At 46.6% G+C, this 17,960-nt stretch overlaps 4 protein-coding genes across 4 annotated transcripts; all 4 read left to right on the top strand.

Annotated features, from left to right (window-relative positions):
- The first annotated feature begins 44 nt into the window (after positions 1–44).
- Positions 45–8,338, top strand: LOC136195625 (uncharacterized). The gene is made up of 6 exons (XM_065985013.1): positions 45–171; positions 236–331; positions 383–441; positions 496–737; positions 799–1,047; positions 1,100–8,338. The coding sequence occupies exons 1-6, from the start codon at positions 80–82 to the stop codon at positions 8,282–8,284; spliced, it is 7,923 nt and encodes a 2,640-aa protein (XP_065841085.1). The 5' UTR covers positions 45–79; the 3' UTR covers positions 8,285–8,338.
- Positions 8,339–8,408: 70 nt separating this feature from the next.
- LOC136195282 (dye-decolorizing peroxidase YfeX-like) lies at positions 8,409–9,935 on the top strand. The gene is made up of 6 exons (XM_065984586.1): positions 8,409–8,509; positions 8,556–8,734; positions 8,785–8,976; positions 9,036–9,111; positions 9,158–9,439; positions 9,489–9,935. Exons 1-6 carry the CDS (start codon positions 8,458–8,460, stop codon positions 9,833–9,835), a joined length of 1,128 nt encoding a protein of 375 aa, XP_065840658.1. The 5' UTR covers positions 8,409–8,457; the 3' UTR covers positions 9,836–9,935.
- Positions 9,936–9,963: 28 nt separating this feature from the next.
- On the top strand, positions 9,964–12,987 carry LOC136195281 (nuclear transcription factor Y subunit beta-like). The gene is made up of 12 exons (XM_065984585.1): positions 9,964–10,118; positions 10,459–11,322; positions 11,372–11,490; positions 11,543–11,746; positions 11,800–11,848; positions 11,899–11,982; positions 12,034–12,128; positions 12,184–12,245; positions 12,307–12,365; positions 12,425–12,569; positions 12,623–12,736; positions 12,787–12,987. The coding sequence occupies exons 1-12, from the start codon at positions 10,098–10,100 to the stop codon at positions 12,885–12,887; spliced, it is 1,917 nt and encodes a 638-aa protein (XP_065840657.1). The 5' UTR covers positions 9,964–10,097; the 3' UTR covers positions 12,888–12,987.
- A 110-nt stretch (positions 12,988–13,097) lies between these two features.
- On the top strand, positions 13,098–16,856 carry LOC136195494 (uncharacterized). Its single transcript, XM_065984819.1, has 13 exons — positions 13,098–13,318; positions 13,375–13,447; positions 13,596–13,637; positions 13,685–13,741; positions 13,788–13,844; positions 13,891–13,974; positions 14,021–14,104; positions 14,151–14,213; positions 14,260–14,322; positions 16,182–16,208; positions 16,263–16,289; positions 16,374–16,461; positions 16,516–16,856. Exons 1-10 carry the CDS (start codon positions 13,098–13,100, stop codon positions 16,191–16,193), a joined length of 756 nt encoding a protein of 251 aa, XP_065840891.1. The 3' UTR covers positions 16,194–16,208; positions 16,263–16,289; positions 16,374–16,461; positions 16,516–16,856.
- Positions 16,857–17,960: the final 1,104 nt, after the last annotated feature.

Below are 17,960 nucleotides of genomic sequence, written 5' to 3'. Positions count from 1 at the left end.
TATCGGATGTCACGACGTAGGAGAGGCTAGATAGTCGTTCACGTGAGCCCCAGATTTGATTTGTCTCGAGGCGTGCAACATGAACTTCGGGCACGTCCTCTTGGTGGCGTTCTTCTACCTTTCTTGCGTTAGAGGTGACGAATACAGTCAGCGGACGTCGTTGTGTTCACAGTATGATACCCAGCGCCACGGAGGGCGTTTTTTTGCTTCCAGCGATGACGACCTTTCTTCGTAGGTTCACTTATGGATGTTCGTACACCACTTACTACTCACAAAGGCAGACGCACAGTAGGGAATCGTGTCGGAAATTCATTTTCACCTGGGGTTGCAAGTAAATGGCGCGACCGTTAGTCGTTTTATATAAGCCTTCCCCCCTTTTTAGCACCGTTTATTGGTCGTCATACGTACAAAGATCGAGCATGCAGTGCAGAGCATGCAACGGTAAACCAGCGATCTGTTGTTACATTGGAATGCTTTTTAAGGAACTCCGTTTAGTTGACTGCCAAGTGAATAACTGGGGAAATTGGGGCGCATGCGATGGAAGTTGCCACGACACTACTATCCGATGGAGATATCGTACTGTGTCGCGAAACAAATATGGAAATGGGAATAGTTGCCCGAGCACCTCAGAGGATCAACGTTGCTACATAGACAGCAAAGCTTGCAAAATTGGGGGTGTATGCTACGCTGATTTAGAGAAGCAGTCGTCAACGGGAACGGGAAACGGCGGGTGCCAGGTAACTCTGATCCCTTCTACGGATGTCTCTAGATGGCTTCTCATTATGCTTACCGGTATAGGTGTGCAACAAACTCGTTTCCCGCAGTGCGTGGACGGCCGTTTCGGGTGGACCGTGCGACGACACGCAAGCGTGCACAAAAGACGACCAGTGTAAAGACGGCGTATGCAGCGGAACCGCCTTTACGTGTAAAAGCTGTGAAACCTGCAACGGAGCCGGATGCACTCTAAACTCAGGCTACTGCTTGATAAACAGCCAGTGCTACATCAAAGACACTAAGAATCCTGAGAGCCAGTACTCGCAGTGTCAGGTACCACTTAATTTATTCCAATTCAATACCAAAACATATCTTTGCCTTCAAGGCTTGTAAGCCGGATCAGTCTACAATCCAGTGGACGCCTTTGACCGGGGACTCCTGCAACGATAACGACTTGTGCACGCACACCGATAAATGTACGTCGGCCGGTCTATGCGTCGGTACGCAGATACCCGGTCAATGTTCTCTGGCGTGCCAAGAATGCGATGGGTCGAGCACTTGCAAAATAATAAAGGGCTGCTTGACGTCTTCCAGTACGTGCGGGTGTCTCGTCGGCGGCACGTGCTACGACAACAACGCGGTGAATCCTGGTAACCAGTGCCAGTATTGCAATTTCGGCGCAAGCGGCTCGTCGTGGACGGATTACGCGAAGGGTACGAACTGCGACGACGGGCAACCGTGCACGCGAAATGATCACTGCGATGCGGCAAGCTGCGTCAGCGAGGACTTCACTGCCGAGTGCGCCGTTCACACTGTTATCACGAATCCGTGCGTCAGTGGGACGTATTGCGACGGGTCGAATTGCCTTCCCATATATCATCCCATTAGTCATCAATGCTACGCCAATGTCGATGAGTGTGACTATCCTGATCTGAATTGCGAAGGCGATAAAGCGGCGTGTCGACACTGCACGGGCGGATCTTGCGTCGCGGTCGATCCTACGAACACTCCCAAGCCAACGACCGGTGTTGATTTATCGACTGCTCTAATTTCCGTCTATAAATCCGGTACTCAAACTCTCCTTTCATTGAAGCTGGCTCCTGACGGCGTCAACTATTTGATGATAACAGACAATAAAGCGATCAAAATCAAATTTCAAAACTTCAAAGTACCGTGCGATAAGGTTACTATAGATTGGCGACTGGTTACAGAAGTAGGAGAAACGAACGTGTTTCCGCAACAGACAGTTACGACAACGAGTGCCGGCACGGTTGACGTTACAGTAACCAATCAATTTACACTGACGAACGGGGCCAAATATAAGATCAAAGTGACGGCAAAAAATGTCAGAAACACAGCATCGACGCTCGACTCGTCTTTGATACTTGTTGACATCACTAATCCGGTGATTGGAGTGATCTACGACGGAGATCGACCGCAGCCCAATCAGCTGGCAGACATAACGTATCAAATGAGCAATACTAGGATTTCGGTACACTGGGACCCCAATACTGTTTACGACAGTGAGAGCGGACTGGAAACGACAAATACGTATCAGATAGCAGTGGGTACAAGTGCTTTGAGTACGAACACGAAAGGCTACGTGACAGTACAAGCGGATTCTGGTGAAATCAATCTATCGTTGCAGCACAATACGATTTATTATGTCACGTTGCGCGTTTACAATCGGGCTGGATTAGTTTCGACGAGGTCTTCAAATGGCGTCAAAGTCGATACGACGAACCCGGTGACAGGGACGGTGATCATTGTGAAAAGTACGTCTGATCGTACCCAGCTCGATTACGTGAATTCGCCCACTCGTCAACTCGTGGCAACACTCAAGGGCTGCAATGATCCCGAGAGTGGGATAATCGAAATTAGATGGACAGTGTGCGCAGAAAACGTCAATAATCCCTTGGACACGGCTTGCAATACCGCCGGTTATCAAGTTTATTCGTCGTGTTCAGATCCATCTGATTGCGTGATAGACATAACTCTTCCTCAAGATGATCGCATTTTGTCCAACGGTAACTTCCAGTCCGGATTCTCGTACGATTTGCGGCTCATCATAAAGAATGGCGCTCTTCGAACGAGTTCAGTCACTTCAAATAAATTTATTACCGATTACAGCCCACCTGATCCTGGCACAGTGTTGGACAGTCTTTCTTCGGATATTGACTATCAGCACGTCAATACATCGGTTGGCGTCAATTGGAGCGGCTTCAAGGACGACCAAAGCGATCTCGACTATTGTCAATTAGCTGTTTATGAAGAGTACAATACGGCAGACGAAAGGGTCGTGTCTTCTTTTAGCAGCGTACCTTTCAGCGGCAGCAAGACTGTTACGAATCTCGTTGGGGTTCTGATCACAGGAAAAACTTACAAGCCAGTTGTTCGGTGTTATAACAAAGCAGGACTTTTCACAGACGTCGCGTCCGACGGCGTTTTCATCGACGCTTTTCCTCCAGTACCGACGGAAATCCTTGACATTCGCTTTGAAGACAATCTGGCCGACGAGAGTATAGACCGAGACTACCAGGTTCTCCTAACCGGCATCAAGACAAAATGGGCAGTGTTTCCATCGGTGAGCGGGCTCCAGTCGTGCGGTTGGTCTCTCAAAACCGCCTTGACGGAAGTCGTATCCGAAATGCCGACCAACTCGTCAATAAGCACGACGTTTTCTCATTCAGTGAATCTCGTTCTCTATACGACCTACTACGCATCGATTCGATGCACTAGTCGTGCGGGTCTATCCTCAACTGGAACTTCAGACGGAATTGCCCCAGACAATACTCATCCCTTAGCTGGAGTCGTTTTCGACTTGTGTCCCGATCCGTGCGGCCTTACGACTGATATCGACTATTCGCCGGACAACGAAATGCTTCGATTTCGCTGGGAGGGCTTCTCTGATCCTCACAGCGGCATCAACTTCTACGAGTGGAACTACGATATAGACTGTAAAGGGTTCTATTTGCTGGACAATTTCAAGAACGTCGGCGTTTCCTACGAAGTGCTGGAACCACTGTCGCTCGATCATAACACCTATTACTGCGTGACCGTTCGAGCTGTCAACGGAGCGGGACTGAAGGTTGCGAGCGTTTCCGATGGCCTCCTGATCGATACGACACCAGCGAAGGCCGTCGTTGTCAAGGACGGCGACATTCCGTCCGCCGACATAGACTACCAGTCGTCTGATAGCGTGATTTCGTTCACGTGGCCTCTGATTCAAGACTCAGAGTCCTACATCGATATTTTGGAAGTCGGTCTTGGATCGACGCCTGGGGATCACAATACGATCGCTCTGACGGTGGTAGCCAACGCGACGACGTCTCACACGTTTGGAGGATTGAGTCTCATGCAGAATCAAGCCTACTATGCAAAAGTCTGCGCGACAAACGCTGCTCGACTTCAAACGTGCGTTCACTCTGACGGGGTTCTGATCGACATCACTCCTCCCGCGAAAGGGGTTATTATCCACGGTGCCATGCAGCCAGGAAACGTTTTCCAAACCGACAATGAAAACATCAAAGCTCACTGGTACGGATTCAAAGACTTGGAGAGTACCGTGGACTATTTTGAGTGGGCAATTGGAACGATGGCCAACGGTACGGATATCATGAATTTCGCCAAAGTGGGGTCAAACGTGACGTTCAGCGCCAACTTTAGTCTCAGCAATGGACAGAAGTATTTCGTCTCCGTCATTTGCTACAATAGAGCTGGCTTACAAATCGCCGGCGCATCCAATGGGGTAACGGTAGACGTGACCGAACCCGTGGCACCACCTCCGGAAAGCGTCGTAGTCGAAATTGCCGTTGGAAAGGCTCTCAACGCGTCGTGGCCCAGTTTCACCGACGCGGAAAGCTCGATATGGTACTGCAAGTGGGCAATTGGCACAGAGAAATGCGGCACGCAGGTACAGCCGTACACGATGCTATCAAACAACACGCGGATGCGAGCTTCGTACAAAGTCGACTACGTGCCTGGTTTACGATACTACGTTTCGGTCGTGGCAAGAAATCGGGCCGGTCTCTCATCGAAGGTCTGCTCCGAGGGCGTTTTGTATGACGACAGTCCACCCGTAGTGGGTGTTGTTCGCGACGGCGATGGAGCGAACGATATCGACTATCAAACGTCGACGTCGAGCCTCTCGGCTAATTGGGACATATTCACTGACGATCATAGTGGAATAGAGGCGTGCTACGTCGGAATAGGAACGAGTAAGTCCACTGACGATTTCTACCCGTTCACGTTGATCTCTGTTGGAGCTACGAAACACGTGTTTTCGTCGATTACGATGATTCCTGGAACGAAGTACTTTGTTCTCGTTCGATGCCGCAATGGAGTTAGACTCGAATCAACAAATTCGTCCAACGGCATTACCATTGATACGACTCCTCCTGACGTTGGAGTAGTCGAGACCCTTCCCTATCAGTCGTCTCTCGACGTCGTGGAAGCGTGGTGGAGCAAATTCAGCGACTCGGAGAGTCCAATAGACAGCTACTCGTGGTCTATCGACGGTCAATCTCCAATGAGTCAAGACGTTCAACCCTTCGTTGACGTGAAACTCAATGAAGCGGCTAGTGCAAGCAACTTGACGCTTAAAGCTTTCAAAATTTATTACGTCACTGTGAAAGCGTTCAACAAAGCCGGTCTGTCATCCGTGAAATCGTCGACTGGACTCTTGATAGACATTTCACCTCCTATCCGCGGATACGTACTCGACGGAATGGGTCCGGACGATATAGACTGGCACTACACAGACACAGGCATTGGAGCTCAGTGGTACAATTTTACTGACTCTGAAAGCGACGTTCATTTCTACAGATGGTCAGTGGGTAGCAATGAAGAAGGGTGTCAGATACAGCTCGCGACTAATGTAACGCAGAATACGTCAGCGTACTGTTGGAGCTGTTTTTTCATTCCGGGAGTCGAGTATTTCGTCACTGTCGAGGCATCGAATGGCGTCGGACTCAAAACCACTGCTTCGTCAGACGGGTTCATAGTCGACTTGACAGATCCAAAACCGGGCACGATATCTGGTCTCACGTGGATTTCGAATAACCTGCTACAGGTGAACTGGACTGGAGCATGTGACCACGATAGCGGACCTCCACGATGTTGGCTCATCATCGTGGCTCCTGGACAATGGACTATACAGATAGAACTTCACGATTTAGATGAACAGACGATATACGTCAATACGAGCGGCTATTCTTACTCGAGGCTCGTGAGCGTCTACGTCAATTGTACAGACAGAGCTTCTTTGACGTCGACGTCGCCGTCGGTGAGCATAGACGGGACTCCGCCTACGAGCGGATCGGTCGACCTTCTGGATTATGACGATAGTTCGTTTACTGTAAAGTGGGGAGGATTTCAAGACCCAGAATCTATTGTCAGTTCGGTCGAGCTACAAATTAGCGCCAATTCGTCAACCGAGACTGTCGTACTCTCTCCCTACAGGGGCCCGTTCTATGAACACCTGGGTAACGGCGAGTCTCTTTACGGGACGAAACAAACGATCGCGGCAAGAGCGTTCAGCAGTGCAGGTCTCGTTTCTAGCTCGGTCGAAGAAACGTTTGATTTGGCTCCACCGACAGACGCTCTCGATCCATCTGAGTGCTGCGACATAACGATGGAGTACACCGATTCCGTGATTGACGTGTCGTGGGACTGGAGAGGCGGACTTAATGACGAATCGTCTGATCTTGGCTACAGATATTGCTACAGCATCGGCACCGTTCCCGGTGGCACTCAGATACTCAACTACACGAACGTTGGCACTGCGAGAAAAGCCGTTTGCACGAATTGTCTTCTACTTCAAGGAGCAAGCTACTACGTCAGCCTTCACGTTTCATTGGACAACTTCGACACGTACAGCGATCACCAGTCGAGTAGTTTTCTCATCGATCTGACACCGCCTGTGGCTGGAGAGGTTTTGGATGGGCTGAATGTTGATAAAGACTATTACAAAATCAACGAAATATTCAGTGCGACGTGGAAAGGTTTTACAGACCCCGACAGCCCCATAGAAACGTGCGACATAAGCATCGTAGACTCCTCGTCAAACGTCATTGGAAGTGGAGGCTCTGGTTCTGGCTCTGGTTCTGGAAGTGGGGAAATATGGAGCAAACCTTCAAACGGCACGGGGACAATCACTCGCGACGTATCGACATGGATGCACGGTCATTTCTACTATACGAAAGTGTCGTGCCAAAGCGAGCTTAATTTGATGACGGAAAAGTTATCTGATGGATTCGTAGTTGACGAGACGCCTCCCTCTGGTGGTTCGGTTAGTTTTTCGATCGACAGCGTCTGGGGTGAGCTGGTGAACGTTTCAGGATCGTGGTCAGACTTCAACGACGACGAAAGCGGCGTTGCCTCGTACGAGTGGATTATTTTGGAGACGGGAGAGAGCCCCAGTGAGACGATGAACGCCGTGGGCACGGCAACATCGTTCTCCGCTTCGGTGAATCTGACCGCTACTGTGAAATACGAACTCGTCGTCAACGCAACGAATCGTGCGGGCTTGTACTCACTTCGAAGATCCCCGGGAGTCGTACACGACACAACGGCTCCGAATGGATCGTACGTGTACGACGGAGCCGGCGCAACTGACATCGACTATCAATTCTCCACGACGGGACTGTCTTCGTCTTGGGGGAAAATGACTGACGACGAGACCGACATCGTCGACTGCATATGGTTTGTTGGAACCGAACCGGGCACCTCGGAATTACTGTCTCCGCAGTCGATGGGCTCGCAGACGAAGGGGACTTGTCAGCACTGCGTCCTAACGCCGGGAATGAAGTACTATTCGTCGGTTCTGTGCTACAATTCAGTCGGACTTCAAACGGTCGTTTCTTCCGACGGTATCCTCATCGATCCGACGAAGCCCGTCGCCGGTCGAGTTTACGACGGAAAAGGCAAGCAAGATAAAACATTTCAAATGGAGTCGTCGTTCAGCGATTGCAGTTGGGACGAATTCAGCGACGCTGAGAGCGGCATAGTCGAGTATAGGCCTTGTTTGGGAACAGCCAGCACTTTGTGCAATACTCACGCAAAAGGGAAGACTACTTCTACCGAGTGGCATTTTTCGGGATTGTCACTGGTTCACAAGGGAAAATATTACTGCTCGGTGACTGGAGTTAATGCAGCGGGATTATCGTGCACGGCAGTTTCTGATGGCTTCACTGTCGATTTGACGAAACCGAAGGCAGGCACGGTTATTGATGGAACGAGTGACGATGTGGACTGTCAGCACTCAGATGATGCCGTCGTGGCGACGTGGTTCGATTTCTATGACAGCGAGTCAGGAATTGTCGACTATCAATGGAGCATAGGTACGTCGATTGGCGGTACCGACATCCAAGGATTTGTGTCCGTTGGACTTCATCTGACAGCGTCCTATTCCAATCCCAATGCAGCGTTGCCAGTTGGGAAAATGATTTTTGCTACGGTTCATGCATATAACGAAGCTGGTAAGTACAGTTCGGGTTCCTCTGACGGAGTTCTGGTGTTCGACCCTCAAGCTGATCTACCTGCAAGTTGTGTTTCTCTCTTTGACCTCTAGCTGTAGCGCTGGCTGTCACGGCACGCTGTGTACTTATATGCTACTACTTTAGTTCAATATTGATTAGGCAATACACGTACTGTACACGTAGGATTGTTTGCGTATACATAACGCACGTGCTGCACGAGTCTCGTGACCATTTTCTCTCGTGACCATTTTCCACAACAAAGAAGATGGCTGCTCGTAGTTTTATGCGACTCTGGAGTCGATTCGGCGCCAGATCGGGTGCGAAAACTTTATCCATTGTTTGAAATGACGTGTCGAATCGTAGGAACTCGTTGGTTCGGCGCCGCGGCACCAGCGGCGGGGACAGCCACTCGTTTCGGCTCGAAGCTGCTCTTAGGCGCAGTCGGCGCGTCGGCTTTCGCTTACGCTGCGCACAAGTACGCCACGGAAGATGGCGTGATTTCGACGGCGTACGCCGCGGGGAAACCCGAAGCACAGAACTCAGTAGGAAAAAGGGGCGTGACGTATCTCTAATCACGTCCGCTCGTCTGTAGGTCTTCTCCCAAGGCAAGCAACACGCCGTGTACGTGTGGATTCATTTGAAGCCCGGCGCGGATGTGAAAAAGTGCGCTCATGTGGCGGCGAATATCCAGCGAATCGTCGACCACGTCGTTCCGCCCAAAGAGTCTGACGATGACGAGGAGATCTGGGCCGGAGTCGGATTCGGTCCCAATTTTTATCACAGAGTGCGAAATGAGAAGTTTAGCGATAAATCACAAATTTTGATGTTTTTTACATGCTGCAGGCTTACGGACGTTCAGCTCCGGAAGATTATGGCTACATTGAACGCAAGGGAACCAATGGAGACATGCCTGCTACTGGTAAGCTCAAATTTATAAATTTTTATTGATTTTGTCATTGATTAAGGTGGCGACATATTTCTCCACGCTAAATCGAACAGCGTCGGCAATCTGTTCCATTTGACAAAGAAATTCATGAACGCATTCCCGGAAGACAGCGTGGATAAGTTCGACGACGTCTACAGCTTCACCTATCGATTCGGAAGAGATCTGACGGGCTTCATCGACGGAACAGAGAATCCAGCCGCAGAGGACGACAGACAGGCGGTCGCAGTGGACGATCACGGCGGCAGCTACGTCATCACGCAGCGTTGGATTCACCAGTTCGACGTCATCAAGAAAGCTTCAGGTATGAGCTAATCTTACATATATATGTCTATATAGGGACCCCTTTCTAGTTGACAGGCAGGAGGCCTGGATTGGTCGAAATAAGTCAGACAGCACCGAGCTGAGAAACAAGCTGAAAAGTTCCCACGTGGCGCGCATAGTCGGCGGAACGGAATTCGCACGTCCAAAACCATTCCAAATTGTCCGACAGTCGATGCCCTTTGGTAGTCTGTCAGGCGACGCTGGCCTTTTCTTCATTGGCTATGCGGCCTCGCCGAAGAATTTCAACTACATGTTGGATCGCATGGTCGGAGCCGACGTCGACGGAATCGCCGATGGCGTCATGATGATGACCAAGTGCGTGAGTGGAACCTACTGGTATTTTCCGTCAAAGAACGACTTGAAGAAATTGGCCTGAAAACTCGGGAAACTGAAAAACAAGCAATTCTCTTTTTTTTTGTCGTTTTTTCGTTTGTTTTTCTCTGCTCATCTTTTTTAGCATATCTGTGAGTTACAGGCGTGGCGCTGTGATTTCGGACATGCGCGCGCGCGTCACGTTGACTGGTTTTCCGTGTTGGTTGCCTTGCTGCGGCCTCTCGTGGAAATAGGCGGTCGCTTTCGAGTCGGAACGACCGGAGAAAGTGTACGACGCTCGAATTGAGACCCAAGACACGTCCGAAATGCCCGAAATCACCGAAAAGGTAACGCGTGTCTTTGAGCGGGGTCCTTTTCGGGAATCGATCGCCGATTCGCTATGGTTTTGGAACGAAAAACGACGTTCGCGTTCGAACGAACGTCGCGCGATCGCGGCGATCGTTCAGCGATTTCATGAGTGCGAGAATTGCGTTTTTTCCCTGGGCGTACCGTCACCCTTTTCACATTGGCCGAAGGTGCCGTTTCCTTTGTAGCAGAGTGCATCTTCGAATCCAACACGATTGTGTTGTGTTGGAAATCGAAAGTGTTCTATTCATTTTCACAGAGATAGCTATTAATGTAGAACATCAGAGGGTCAAATAACTTTATTTTTCTCTTTTTTTGCAGACGAGCCAATCAGGCCCAAGACACACTTCCCAAGCAAGTAATCGGCAAAGAGGCGGAAGTAGCGGCGGTGGCGGCGGCGGTTTCTATAACTACGGCGGCGGAAGTTACCGAACTGGCGGCTCAAATAGCTATCGTCCGACTCGATACTATTCTCCTCACAATTCACGCGGCAGAGGTGCATCCGGTCGAGGCGGTCCGCCAAGACCCGGAAAACCGCCGGAATCCAAAGAAACATTGAGCGAGCAGCAGGAGCAGAGGGACACGGTGCCGGGAGCGGAGCAGGAGAAGAGATTGACTCCGGCGACGGCTTCCCCGGCGGCGGCGGCGCCGGCGGCTTCGAATCCTCCCTTATTGGCTGCTAAATTTTCTGGTTTGGGAGAGCCGGTGAGGCAGAGTCGTCCACCGCAGCAGGATTCGGGTGCCTCGTCTCAAGGCCAAGAGGAGTCTAGTAAAAGAACGGAGATGGCTAATGTGCCATCTGCTCCGGGAATGCCTCTCCCTGCCACCTGGCAACAGCAGCAAATGATGGCGTCGTTGCAATGGGCCGCCTATCAGCAACAGCAACAGCAGATGGCTCAATTGCAACAATTATATATGCGTCAATTGCAGGTTCAACAGCAGCAGCAGCATCAACAGCATCTTCAACAGCAGCATCCTGTCCAATCGAGTGACGTCAACGGTGCTGAGCAAGAAGACGAAGTGAAGAGTGAATCGGACGGCGGAGGCTCCCAGTTTGTGGTGGCGAATCACGCTCAACCGCCGCCTTTGCACAGTCGAGATGAAGACGAAGAAACGGGGCTAGCACAACAGTTGGAGGATCTAATAAAGGACCGCGGCGCACACGGAGATGAGAACCCGCAAAAAGTCTAGTCAGAAATGTGGAAATTCAGTTATTCGACATATTTTTTTCTAGGACTTTTCCGCACAGCCGATGTATAGGGATCAAGGAGCTCACGCTGCTACGCATTTCAATCCCAGTGAGCGCGCCGGAGGCGACCAGTCGTCATTCTTGCCGAGATCAGATGCTCAGACGTAGATAGAGGATTTTCTCCGCTTTCTTTTTCTTCTACTGTCTTTGTTCTAGTTCGAGCCAGTTGGAGTATCGGAGTTTTTCGAGCAATCATCCTTCGCATTCGTATCATCAATATCAGCAGCATTATCCTTGGATGACAGAAGCACTGGATTCCCACGAGCACGCCGAATTGCCCGCGTTTAGCCCAATCGGAACGGATTCAGAGCACGAAGAGGATGAAATCTCGCCATCAGAACCAAGACGACCCAAAACGAGGTAAGACATCTGAAAAAAAATGTCACAAAGACGTCTACATTCTCGCATTCAAGGTCTCAGCAGAGGCAGGTAGCATTGGAAGTAGGCGGCAGAATGTTCTACGTACGTAGCACGCGAGTATCTTAGAGGAAAAAAGACCCGTTTTCTTTTAGGTGTTCCCTTCAACTTTTCAAGCGTATCCGGATAGCCGACTCAATCGGGTTCTAAACGGTGCGAAACCAGTCAAGCTGAACGACGTAAGCGAATAAAATTAGGCGTCTATTCAGCTAGAACTTTGATGCTTTTAGCGCCACGCTATTCCTTTTGATCGAGACGGCTTTCTTTTTGACTGCCTACTCTCGTTCTGTCGAACGGGCCGACTGACAATACCGCCTGGAGTCAGGTAGAGACATTAGGAAAGGAAAGATTTATAGGTAAGCTCCAGTCTTGCCTTTTAGCGTTGCAGCTGTGCTAGATGAAGCTCAATACTTCGGTCTTTTGAGCTACATGAAGAATCCAAGTAAGGCTAGCACGCACCCGAGCACACTCGCCAACTCAACCGTTCTATATCTATCATCTAGACAGGCCCAGGCCTGATAGATTTAGACTTCAATTTAGAAGGGAAAGACGTCGTCGTCTTGTATGATTTCTCCGTGTAGAGCTCTTGCTTGGCTAGCGTTTTGAGGCATTGTTTTTTAGTGTACGAGAACGCCTGACGCTTATGGCAGTGCCAATACAACGTGCGTCTTTGTACTGCATGACGACGATAAGCTTATACTGAAGGAGGTCGTGACTCTATCTGGTAACCAATTTGTTCTCCTCGTTGACGTTTTCAAGGAAATTGGTAATAGTGTAACAGCGATCTTTTTATAGCTGGTGTACCTTTCTCTTCCTTAGACGGGACTGAAGTCAATCCCAATTGCTTAGTCTATGATTCGATGTCACCTCCCCGCCACAGTCGAGTGTTCTCCGCCGGATATATGTACCGTTTTAAGCTTAGGAGCGTGCCTGGTTTGTTTCTAGGGTTATGTATATCTTAGTGAGCTAATTTCGTCTTTTAGAAAATTCGCAACAGTCTGTGACAGCTGAATGCGTGTTCGAAGAGGAGTTTACGTTTAGCGATAACAGCCAAATAATTCCCGGCATTGAAAGGAAGGCTTAGGGCGGATTGTATGTGTGTGCGTGCGTATGTAGGTATCTCCAACATTTGTGTTTTGTTTTTCGCCGTTATTGATTGAAATATAGTATTGCATACCTAAGTCTATCCTGCCTCGGCTCCTGCCTCTGCTCGAGAGAAGTTTCCGGGCGTTCTGACATCCGGGCCAGAGTCGTGACTCGTGAAACATTTCCGATCGCATTCTCGGCATTCTGTATGGCATTCGCGAGACCTCCATTGACGAAAAGCTGCAAGAACCCGGACCCTCCCGCCCTCCCGCCGGACATTCAACTTGGCGACGTCGTCTACGACCGCTTGAGCTCAAAGAGAGGAATACTGCGGTATTTTGGAAGAACGAAATTCGCCAAGGGGATTTGGGCCGGCATAGAGTTGGAATTGGAGGAGGGGAAGAATGACGGCTCTGTCCATGGCAACAGGTGCGATGGCGCTATTGGTTCATTTTTTATCAATTTTTTTGCAATTTTGTGTTTAGGTATTTCAAGTGCAAACGAAATTTCGGGATTTTTATTGAAGTGTATCGCGTGGTAAAATCTATTACGTTGAAGGTCAGAAGACTGTATAATTGTCTGTAGTAATCGCCTAGTCCTCGTGCCCGGACTCTCTCTCGCCCACGTGTTAGGATAGAACATCCGGGCTGGAGAGTCTGGGCACGAGACGAAGTCACGAGACTAAGAAGACTGTATTAATTTCTAGGAGAAGGAGAAAGACGACGAAGGCGAAAAACGTGGGATCTTGGTCAGACACCGATAAATACTGTGTGACTACATATAATTGCTTTTTAGTTGAAGGAGAAGGATGAAGAGACGGAGAAGATGGAGATGGAGGGGATGAAGAAAGACGTAAGACACTCATAAATACTACTTTTGTCATATAATCGCTTTTCAGTTGAAGGAGAAGGATGAAGAGATGGGGAGGATGGAGATGGAGGGGATGAAGAAAGACGTAAGACACTCATAAATACTACGTTTGTCAAATAATCGCTTTTTAGTTGAAGGAGAAGGATGAAAAGATGGAGAGGATGAACGAAGAGATGGAGGGGATGGACGAAGAGATGGAGGGGATGAAGAAAGACGTAAGACACTTATAAATACTACTTTTGTCATATAATCACTTTTTAGTTGAAGGAGAAGGATGAAAAGATGGAGAGGATGAACGAAGAGATGGAGGGGATGAACGAAGAGATGGAGGGGATGAAGAAAGACGTAAGACACTCATAAATACTACGTTTGTCAAATAATCGCTTTTTAGTTGAAGGTGAAGGAGAGAGAGCTAGGGATGAAGGAAAACGAGATCAAAGGGCTAGAGAATGACGTAAGATGCCCATAAATACTACTTTTGTCAAATAATCGCTTTTTAGTTAAAGGAGAAGAATGAAGATATGGAGAGGATGGCTGAAGAGATGGAGAGGATGAAGAAAGACGTAAGACGCTCATAAATACTACGTTTGTCAAATTTGTAGATTCGTAGATTTGTAGTTTTGTAGATTGTAGATTTGTAGATTCGTAGATTTGTAGATTTGTAGATAGTAGATTCGTAGATTGTAGATTTGTAGATTCGTAGATTTGTAGATTTGTAGATAGTAGATTCGTAGATCGTAGATTCGTAGATCGTAGATTCGTAGATCGTAGATTTGTAGTAGATTTGTAGATTTGTAGATTTGTAGATTTGTAGATTTGTAGATTTGTAGATTCGTAGATTTGTAGCTTCGATTTGTAGATTATAGATCGTAGATTTGTAGATCGTAGATTCGTAGATTTGTAGATTATAGATTGTAGATTTTTAGATTTGTAGATTGTAGATCGTAAATTCGTAGATTGTAGATTTGTAGATTGTAGATTCGTAGATCGTAGATTTGTAGTAGATTTGTAGCTTCGATTTGTAGATTTGTAGATTTGTAGATTTGTAGATTTGTAGATCGTAGATTCGTAGATTTGTAGATTATAGATTGTAGATTTTTAGATTTTTAGATTGTAGATCGTAAATTCGTAGATTGTAGATTTGTAGATTGTAGATTCGTAGATCGTAGATTTGTAGTAGATTTGTAGCTTCGATTTGTAGATTTGTAGATTTGTAGATTCGTAGATTTGTAGATTCGTAGCTTCGATTTTGTAGATTTGTAGCTTCGATTTGTAGATTGTAGATTTGTAGATCGTAGATTTGTAGATCGTAGATTCGTAGATTTGTAGATTATAGATTGTAGATCGTAGATTTGTAGATTGTAGATCGTAGATTGTAGATTTGTAGATTTGTAGATTTGTAGATCGTTAGATTTGTAGATTGTAGATCGTAGATTCGTAGATCGTAGATTTTTAGATTTGTAGATTGTAGATTCGTAGATCGTAGATCGTAGATTTGTAGATCGTAGATTTGTAGATTGTAGATTTGTAGATCGTTAGATTCGTAGATTGTAGATTCGTAGATCGTAGATTCGTAGATCGTAGATTTGTAGATTGTAGATTTGTAGATCGTTAGATTTGTAGATTGTAAATATAGATCGTAGATTTGTACATTTGTAGATCGTAGATTCGTAGATCGTAGATTCGTAGATCTCAAGACATTTCTAAAGATTGTCCCCAGACATTTCTAAAGATTGTCCCCAGACAATTCTAAAAATTGTCCCAAGACAAGTCTAAAATTGTCTCAGGACAATTTTAAAAATTGTTCCAAGACAATCCTTTAAAATTGTCTTGGGACAATTTTTAAAATTGTCCTGAGACAATTTAAAAAATTTAAAAATCGTCAAAACAGTTTTAAAAATGGTCCAAGACAATTTTAAAAATCGTTTTAAGAAATTTTTTAAATTGCCTAGGACCATTTTAAAATTGTCTTTGACGATTTTTAAAATTGTCTCGGACTTTTTTTAAAATTGCGTATTTTATCTATCCTTCCATACCTTCTTCCCACACTAAAAATATTCTCGGCAGAACCCTGTAAAACTCCTGCTCTAAAAACCCACAACATACCGTCTTGCATTTGTAACAGTTAAATGAAATGCAAAGGCGTGATCAATCTGTATGATTGAGGAAGAGAAGAATACTTGATCATCGATGATAATATTCATCATCATCACCATTAAGCGCCCTTCTCTTTTTTCCTTCACGTTGCACTCTGCTTTATATTTTACTGTTACACCTGCAATTTCATGCAAGACACACCGAGACATTTTTCCAAACTAAAACTTGTTCTAAGTTACAGACGCTTTAGCCAGTCTAATTAATTGTAGAACGCGTCGTTGTACCAATTGTACGTAACTGAAGAGACATTTTCATATTTTTCTAGGCAGACTCTTGAGCAATCGAAACGACAGTAAGATTATTTAAAAAGTGATTATCATGGTAACATTCTAATGTTTCGTTAAAGACATCACTCAGCTCAGGCGAGCGAAGGGTAAATAATTATATATTTGACCGGTCGAAGATTGCATTCCCAATTTCTTCCTCGTAATAATAATGGCTAATGTCTATTTTGTAGTCATTTTTCATAACGTCAAAAGAATTTCCTTTCGGAAGAAATCGAAACTTCAAAAAATGAAAGAATGGCATACCATTCTTTGGACAAAGTTTGTTATTCAAGTGTGTTCTATAAAATCTATAAATGCTTTTTTTTTCTGTAGGATTCACTTTCCCACTTTGAACCAAACGGAAGTTTGTCACCGTGTGGCAAAGAAGATGGTGGGAGCAAAGCCAAGAACGATCGTGCAGGAATGGCAGCGCCGCGTCGTGAGCGAAATTGCCGGCAGTAAATTTTCTGTGAAAACTAGAGTTATCGCTCAGCTTTTCATTACCGCCAACGAAAAGTAAATTATTTTTTGGAGTTCTTCTGTCTCGAGACAACCTGAATCAAAAAAGCACTAATGAGCGTAAATTTTGTACAGTAGATCGTAGATTTGTATATAGATCGTAGATTTGTGACTCGCCAAATAATTCCCGTCATTGAAAGAAAATGCTCCAAAATCTTTGAGATGAACGAAAGTAGAGAGATAGGTCGATAATTCGAGGGATCACTTCTGTCTCCAGATTTAAAAACAGGAGTCACTTTCGCACATTTCCAATCAGAAGGGACAATTCCACTAGAGAGAGAGGCATTGAAGATGGAAGCAAGTGAGGCAGAAATTTCTGCAGCACCCGCCTTAAGGAACCTCGCTTCTATACCATCAGGACCACACGCTTTTCTCGAATCAAGATGACGAAGCTGATGAAAAACATCCAACTCTGATACAAGAAGGAAATTGGCGCATAAGGCAGATGGGAAGAACTAAAGTCACAAGTAGCATCAGAAGAAGTGTTGACATTTGAAATTACAGTAGAGCCAACAATCAAACAAAACTGCTGATTCAACGCTTCAGCCGAGAGACACGGAGAGGATCTTATTCGACCACGACCAGTTAGATCATTAATAACTTTCCAAAAGCGGTAGGGCTGTGAGCGAAGAGAATCAAGTTTCTTTTGGAAATATTCAGACTTCGCGGCTCGAAGAAGATATATCACCTTGTTACGACAACGACGATACTCAGATTGATAAAAAAGTCGCTCTTCAACAGACCGCCGCTTAGAGGTTGACGCACGACGTAAAAAGCAACGCTTTCGAATCAGGACCAAGATGTCTCGAAAGGCGATTTACGGCGCGAATAAAGCGTTTTTTCTTTCATAAACGGAAAAAATGCTTAGAAACCCCTGTTTCCAATTGATCTGTGCTATTTTCCGTGTTATAAATGCGCTGAGAAACCGAAACGACAGTTTTGATTGTCACGCTCTGACGTCACAATCAAAAGTATCCACTCATGTACAGTATGTGGGTGGGTATGTACGCATGTACGGGTAACAGGAAATATGACTCGTACACACTCTCGTACACATGCATACTATAGGTCCTCAAATGCAGAGCACATTATCAAATACAGTACGTCAGAAAAGCGCCTAATTAGGAAAACATTGCAATCATGCAAGTATTTACAGTATGTACGTAGGACTAAGCTGTAGTAGCTAACGGCTGTAATGACCACGTGAATATGTGACAACATAAAAAATTATGACGTCACACTATGTTATGCACTCGCGT

The sequence above is a fragment of the Oscarella lobularis genome, chromosome 14 (assembly GCF_947507565.1).
Source record: "Oscarella lobularis chromosome 14, ooOscLobu1.1, whole genome shotgun sequence".
Lineage (NCBI taxonomy): Eukaryota > Metazoa > Porifera > Homoscleromorpha > Homosclerophorida > Oscarellidae > Oscarella > Oscarella lobularis.
The sequence above is the reverse complement of the archived record's forward strand: the minus strand, read 5'-3'. Positions and strand labels throughout refer to the sequence as shown.

Coding starts and splice junctions, on each gene's coding strand:
- LOC136195625 (XM_065985013.1), top strand. CDS start 80: ATGAACTTCGGGCACGTCCTCTTGGTGGCGTTCTTCTACCTTTCTTGC. Junction 332..382: donor ATTTTCACCTGGGGTTGCAA/GTAAATGGCGCG, acceptor CCCCCTTTTTAG/CACCGTTTATTGGTCGTCAT. Junction 738..798: donor CGGGAAACGGCGGGTGCCAG/GTAACTCTGATC, acceptor TTACCGGTATAG/GTGTGCAACAAACTCGTTTC.
- LOC136195282 (XM_065984586.1), top strand. CDS start 8,458: ATGGCTGCTCGTAGTTTTATGCGACTCTGGAGTCGATTCGGCGCCAGA. Junction 8,735..8,784: donor AACCCGAAGCACAGAACTCA/GTAGGAAAAAGG, acceptor GCTCGTCTGTAG/GTCTTCTCCCAAGGCAAGCA. Junction 9,112..9,157: donor TGGAGACATGCCTGCTACTG/GTAAGCTCAAAT, acceptor TCATTGATTAAG/GTGGCGACATATTTCTCCAC.
- LOC136195281 (XM_065984585.1), top strand. CDS start 10,098: ATGCCCGAAATCACCGAAAAG. Junction 12,129..12,183: donor ACAATACCGCCTGGAGTCAG/GTAGAGACATTA, acceptor CTTGCCTTTTAG/CGTTGCAGCTGTGCTAGATG. Junction 12,246..12,306: donor GAGCTACATGAAGAATCCAA/GTAAGGCTAGCA, acceptor TCTATCATCTAG/ACAGGCCCAGGCCTGATAGA.
- LOC136195494 (XM_065984819.1), top strand. CDS start 13,098: ATGGCATTCGCGAGACCTCCATTGACGAAAAGCTGCAAGAACCCGGAC. Junction 13,742..13,787: donor TGGAGGGGATGAAGAAAGAC/GTAAGACACTCA, acceptor ATCGCTTTTCAG/TTGAAGGAGAAGGATGAAGA. Junction 13,975..14,020: donor TGGAGGGGATGAAGAAAGAC/GTAAGACACTTA, acceptor ATCACTTTTTAG/TTGAAGGAGAAGGATGAAAA.